The sequence below is a fragment of the Tribolium castaneum genome, chromosome 6 (genome assembly GCF_031307605.1).
Source record: "Tribolium castaneum strain GA2 chromosome 6, icTriCast1.1, whole genome shotgun sequence".
Classification (NCBI taxonomy): domain Eukaryota; kingdom Metazoa; phylum Arthropoda; class Insecta; order Coleoptera; family Tenebrionidae; genus Tribolium; species Tribolium castaneum.
The window spans coordinates 6,107,831-6,114,543 of NC_087399.1; the positions used below are offsets into that span (position 1 = coordinate 6,107,831).

General features: G+C 33.1%; 1 protein-coding gene across 1 annotated transcript; it reads right to left on the reverse strand.

The window, feature by feature from the left end:
• Positions 1-296: 296 nt before the first annotated feature.
• Positions 297-6,023, reverse strand: LOC658628 (serine protease inhibitor 42Dd). Its single transcript, XM_965003.4, has 4 exons — positions 6,019-6,023; positions 746-1,562; positions 562-697; positions 297-508 (listed from the first exon to the last, which is right to left on the reverse strand). The coding sequence occupies exons 1-4, from the start codon at positions 6,021-6,023 to the stop codon at positions 381-383; spliced, it is 1,086 nt and encodes a 361-aa protein (XP_970096.3). The 3' UTR covers positions 297-380.
• Positions 6,024-6,713: the final 690 nt, after the last annotated feature.

A 6,713-nucleotide genomic window follows, 5' to 3' on the forward strand; every position in this document is an offset into this window, starting at 1 on the left:
CTAGCTATATTACAAGTTAAAAAGTTTCTAATGTAGGCCATAAAAAAATCACCCTGTATATTGAGAGATAAAGTGCAGCATTTAATCCAACGAGTAGAGTTTTTTGCCTCGAGGGCGAAGCCCGAGCGTAACAACCACTCAAGGACTTTGGTCCCAGGGTACATACCCTATTTTTTGCATTTCCGGGACTAAAATACTTTAGTTTCTCTCTACAGGGTCATTTATTCATTCATTTATTCAATGTATTTGATTCGGTCTTAGGATGTTTGTCGTTTGTCGTTAATAGTTTTCGAGAAAATTGCACATAAAAAACGGCCATTGAATAGTTTTATTCCAAACGTCTCACTTATTTCTTAAACTAAAGTCTAAAATACAGTTTGTTAAGTGGGATCCGTCACTCTTCCAGCATAAACAATAACATTTTTGGATTTTACGTAAAATATGAAAGGATGATCGGCTATAAACGTCTTCGAAGTGCTCCCAACTCTCTTATTCGGAGCAGTTGCTTCTAAAACGCGCCAAAATATTAGAAAAACATCGAAATTTTGCCACAAGCCGTACTAATGCCTTGCTCAGTGGAATCATCTGTAAAATAAAACAAGCTTTTGTGTATCACGTGGTTGATGTAAAGCACTCTGGCTTCGGCTAGAAACCCGTTCATGTTGGCATCGTTCGTGAACGCTCTTGTCATTCCTAGCTACAAAATAAAGTATATGACCCCGAACGCCAACTTGTGCGGAATTACATGTTGGAAGACTTTCTTCAGATCGTGTTTGAACTCGAAATTGAGCTTAGGCACCGCAACTGTGACCCGAGTTTGGCTGAATTTCGGCTCGACAAACACGTCGTTAATTGTGGTCTCTAGGGCGGAAAGTCCGTCCTTTCCGTTCGGGAGGATCATGACTAAGTCAAAGTTGTTTTCGATTGGGATTTCTAGATACGTGGCTTTGAGTTCGGGGCTTTCGTAGTAGTTGTAAAGTCCGGTCTTTTCCATAAATTCGACCTCGAGCGGCTTCTGGGCCATAGAGGTGAAAACCCTCCTCGAAAGCGCCTCTTTTTGGGCAAACTTCCAGAAATTCAGTTTGAAGTAAACCGCTGAGATTAGGAAGCATTTGGCGGAGGTTTCGACGTCTGTGTCGTCCAGCACGGCCTCGATTTTCCCCTTGGTGGCGTTTTTCACCCAGTCGTTGACAGTTTGCCGGCCTTTTTTCGCGTCATAATGCTGGACTTCGATGTTGTACGATGTCTCAGCCAGAGTTTTGAAATCTTTCCGGATGGAGTAATGCGTTTGCAAGTAGATGCGGTTCGCTGCAAGGAACTGGAAGCTTTTGCCGCTTTTCAGCAAGGGGTAGATGTTCTTGATCACAGACTCGATTTCCTTGGGGTTGAGGGGGAAGCTGAGGGCGGTTTTGATCTCCTGGGCTGTCTCTTCGACCGAGCCGGCCCTGGCTAGGCCCAGGAGGCTCTCCAAGGCCACTGGACTGTACCCGAAATTTTCATCTCGCACGTATCGGAGGAGTTCCTGAAACTGGGGATAAGGAGCGGACTCAGGGGGAGGACACCTACTCGGTAGAGATTGCCCGTGAAAGCAAAACTGCTGAAAGCAAATTCGGAAGCAGCCACGATGACAGATTAGAGCTGACAGGCAAGGAAATGTGACATGGGATTGACATGCGATGGTGGTTTGTTTGGAAAATTGGTCATGGCCAGCTTACAAATTATTTCTTATGATTTTTTCAGCACTTTCTAATTTATTCGAAATTGATTAAATTTTTTGATTTGCTAAAAAATATTTCTGTTAATTATTTCTGACTCTGAAACAAATAATGCTTTGCGTAAAAACTATACGTCTGGTGAAATGGACTCGAAGCCAGAACACCAACCCCAATTAAAAAGAAGAAAAAAAAGAAGAACTTTTTTGATTTGCTAAAAAATATTTCTTTTAATTATTTCTGACTTTGAAAAAAACAAACAATGCTTTGCGTAAAAACTATACGTCTGATGAAATGGACTCGAAGCCAGAACACCAACCCCAATTAAAAAAAAGAAAAAAAAGAAGAACTTTTTTGATTTGCTAAAAAATATTTCTGTTAATTATTTCTGACTCTGAAACAAACAATGCTTTGCGTAAAAACTATACGTCTGGTGAAATGGACTCGAAGCCAGAACACCAACCCCAATTAAAAAGAAGAAAAAAAAGAAGAACTTTTTTGATTTGCTAAAAAATATTTCTTTTAATTATTTCTGACTCTGAAACAAATAATGCTTTGCGTAAAAACTATACGTCTGGTGAAATGGACTCGAAGCCAGAACACCAACCCCAATTAAAAAGAAGAAAAAAAAGAAGAACTTTTTTGATTTGCTAAAAAATATTTCTTTTAATTATTTCTGACTCTGAAACAAATAATGCCTTGCGTAAAAACTATACGTCTGGTGAAATGGACTCGAAGCCAGAACACCAACCCCAATTAAAAAGAAGAAAAAAAAGAAGAACTTTTTTGATTTGCTAATAAATATTTCTTTTAATTATTTCTGACTCTGAAACAAACAATGCTTTGCGTAAAAACTATACGTGTGGTGAAATGGACTCAAAGCCAGAACACCAACCCCAATTAAAAAGAAGAAAAAAAAAGAACTTTTTTGATTTGCTAAAAAATATTTCTTTTAATTATTTCTGACTCTGAAACAAACAATGCTTTGCGTAAAAACTATACGTCTGGTGAAATGGACTCGAAGCCAGAACACCAACCCCAATTAAAAAGAAGAAAAAAAAGAAGAACTTTTTTGATTTGCTAAAAAATATTTCTTTTAATTATTTCTGACTTTGAAAAAAACAAACAATGCTTTGCGTAAAAACTATACGTCTGGTGAAATGGACTCAAAGCCAGAACACCAACCCCAATTAAAAAGAAGAAAAAAAAAAGAACTTTTTTGATTTGCTAAAAAATATTTCTTTTAATTATTTCTGACTTTGAAAAAAACAAACAATGCTTTGCGTAAAAACTATACGTCTGGTGAAATGGACTCGAAGCCAGAACACCAACCCCAATTAAAAAGAAGAAAAAAAAGAAGAACTTTTTTGATTTGCTAAAAAATATTTCTTTTAATTATTTCTGACTCTGAAACAAATAATGCCTTGCGTAAAAACTATACGTCTGGTGAAATGGACTCGAAGCCAGAATACCAACCCCAATTAAAAAGAAGAAAAAAAAGAAGAACTTTTTTGATTTGCTAAAAAATATTTCTTTTAATTATTTCTGACTTTGAAAAAAACAAACAATGCTTTGCGTAAAAACTATACGTCTGGTGAAATGGACTCGAAACCAGAACACTAACCCCAATTAAAAAGAAGAAAAAAAAGAAGAACTTTTTTGATTTGCTAAAAAATATTTCTGTTAATTATTTCTGACTCTGAAACAAACAATGCTTTGCGTAAAAACTATACGTCTGATGAAATGGACTCGAAGCCAGAACACCAACCCCAATTAAAAAAAAGAAAAAAAAGAAGAACTTTTTTGATTTGCTAAAAAATATTTCTGTTAATTATTTCTGACTCTGAAACAAACAATGCTTTGCGTAAAAACTATACGTCTGGTGAAATGGACTCGAAGCCAGAACACCAACCCCAATTAAAAAGAAGAAAAAAAAGAAGAACTTTTTTGATTTGCTAAAAAATATTTCTTTTAATTATTTCTGACTCTGAAACAAATAATGCTTTGCGTAAAAACTATACGTCTGGTGAAATGGACTCGAAGCCAGAACACCAACCCCAATTAAAAAGAAGAAAAAAAAGAAGAACTTTTTTGATTTGCTAATAAATATTTCTTTTAATTATTTCTGACTCTGAAACAAACAATGCTTTGCGTAAAAACTATACGTCTGGTGAAATGGACTCGAAGCCAGAACACCAACCCCAATTAAAAAGAAGAAAAAAAAGAAGAACTTTTTTGATTTGCTAATAAATATTTCTTTTAATTATTTCTGACTCTGAAACAAACAATGCTTTGCGTAAAAACTATACGTCTGGTGAAATGGACTCGAAGCCAGAACACCAACCCCAATTAAAAAGAAGAAAAAAAAGAAGAACTTTTTTGATTTGCTAATAAATATTTCTTTTAATTATTTCTGACTCTGAAACAAACAATGCTTTGCGTAAAAACTATACGTGTGGTGAAATGGACTCAAAGCCAGAACACCAACCCCAATTAAAAAGAAGAAAAAAAAAGAACTTTTTTGATTTGCTAAAAAATATTTCTTTTAATTATTTCTGACTCTGAAACAAACAATGCTTTGCGTAAAAACTATACGTCTGGTGAAATGGACTCGAAGCCAGAACACCAACCCCAATTAAAAAGAAGAAAAAAAAGAAGAACTTTTTTGATTTGCTAAAAAATATTTCTTTTAATTATTTCTGACTTTGAAAAAAACAAACAATGCTTTGCGTAAAAACTATACGTCTGGTGAAATGGACTCGAAACCAGAACACTAACCCCAATTAAAAAGAAGAAAAAAAAGAAGAACTTTTTTGATTTGCTAAAAAATATTTCTGTTAATTATTTCTGACTCTGAAACAAACAATGCTTTGCGTAAAAACTATACGTCTGATGAAATGGACTCGAAGCCAGAACACCAACCCCAATTAAAAAAAAGAAAAAAAAGAAGAACTTTTTTGATTTGCTAAAAAATATTTCTGTTAATTATTTCTGACTCTGAAACAAACAATGCTTTGCGTAAAAACTATACGTCTGGTGAAATGGACTCGAAGCCAGAACACCAACCCCAATTAAAAAGAAGAAAAAAAAGAAGAACTTTTTTGATTTGCTAATAAATATTTCTTTTAATTATTTCTGACTCTGAAACAAACAATGCTTTGCGTAAAAATTATACGTCTGGTGAAATGGACTCGAAGCCAGAACACCAACCCCAATTAAAAAGAAGAAAAAAAAGAAGAACTTTTTTGATTTGCTAAAAAATATTTCTTTTAATTATTTCTGACTTTGAAAAAAACAAACAATGCTTTGCGTAAAAACTATACGTCTGGTGAAATGGACTCGAAGCCAGAACACCAACCCCAATTAAAAAGAAAAAAAAAAAGAAGAACTTTTTTGATTTGCTAAAAAATATTTTTTTTAATTATTTCTGACTCTGAAACAAACAATGCTTTGCGTAAAAACTATACGTCTGGTGAAATGGACTCGAAGCCAGAACACCAACCCCAATTAAAAAGAAGAAAAAAAAAGAAGAACTTTTTTGATTTGCTAAAAAATATTTTTTTTTATTATTTCTGACTCTGAAACAAACAATATTTTGCGTAAAAACTATACGTCTGGTGAAATGGACTCGAAGCCAGAACACCGACTTTCTAAGAAGAAAAAAAAGAAGAACTATACGTAAAAAATTGTCTCTAGGAACAAAAAAAGCATTTTAAAGAATATTTTTCGTTGAGTAGCTTATATTTAATTGTAATAAAATTGTAATTAGCGATTAATTTGTCTTCCCCAACCTATTTGAAATTATAGTTTAATTAGTAATTTAATTAATAACCAAATTCTTTGTTGTCTCAATTAAATTTAATTGTCACTTACTTTGGAAAACTCGATATACTGAGCAAACAATTAATATTTTTATTATAATTTTTCCAGTAATTTTTCAAAAAACAGTCAACCTTTTTAAAATAGAGCAAAGTCACAAACAGAGTACTTTTTTAAAATATTTTCTAAATTTATTTTTCATTTTTTTTGTACTTATCAGAAAGATAAAAAAGTGTACTACATCAAAAACAGTAAACAAAAATGTCGTAAAACTAGTGACGTCGCAAATGTTACAGTGATGTCAGAATGTAATATTTTTAAAAAAAAAATCGGCCTGTTCGAGGATTTTTTTGAAAAATGTTTTACAACGAAAATATGATTTTTATGCATTACTTTAAACTCATAAACTAATAAACTAATAAAAAAATCAGTGACTTAATCTTAATTAATTAATCAATTTTAATTAAAAGGATTTACGAGAAATTACGACATTTCGGCTTTTAAAACCTGATTTTAGAAATAATTTAATTTAATTCAATTTAAGCTAATTTAATGCAATGTAACACTTTCGACAAGTTGTTTGCGGTGCTTCTATTTTCATTGTTTTATTTGAATGCGACTTAATTACGCAATTATAATGAAACTTTAAATTTCAAATTATCTAAAGTCTTGCAATTATTTAAGCGAAGTGTTTAATCAGCGAAATTCCAGTTAATTGGGCAAATATCAGCGGATAGTAGAGTATAGAATGTTACTTCTGGGCCAGAACATTTGGCGTCTTAAAAATCAAGGCAAAATTTTACAAATTTAGCTGTTTGTCCAAAAGCAAACAACCGAATAGGGCCTAAAACCTCTCAAAAATCATGAATTTTTATCCACCCCAAAAGTTCCCAAATATGTGTAGGCCACTAAAAGTTGGGCACACGAAAAACAGGGTAGAATCCTACAAATTTACTGTTTTCCCAAAAGTAACCATCCGAAAAAATGTAAAAAACTTACAAAATGCCTTGATTTTAGACACTCCAAAAATAGCTTTTCATTTCTGGACCAAGCCAATTGGCGCATGCAAAAATCAAGTAAAATTACCTCAAAACCATTGTCAAAATGTCTAGATTTCACACACCTCAAAACAGCTTTTCATTTCTGGACCAAGCCTATTGGCGCATGGAAAAAATCAATGAA

What these genes read in the sequence shown, in the direction of transcription:
- LOC658628 (XM_965003.4), bottom strand. An exon ending in TGAAGAAAGTCTTCCAACAT is followed by an intron (nt 698 to 745) that starts GTAATTCCGCAC and finishes TTTATTTTGTAG; the next exon opens with CTAGGAATGACAAGAGCGTT. An exon ending in TTCCACTGAGCAAGGCATTA is followed by an intron (nt 509 to 561) that starts GTACGGCTTGTG and finishes GGCGCGTTTTAG; the next exon opens with AAGCAACTGCTCCGAATAAG.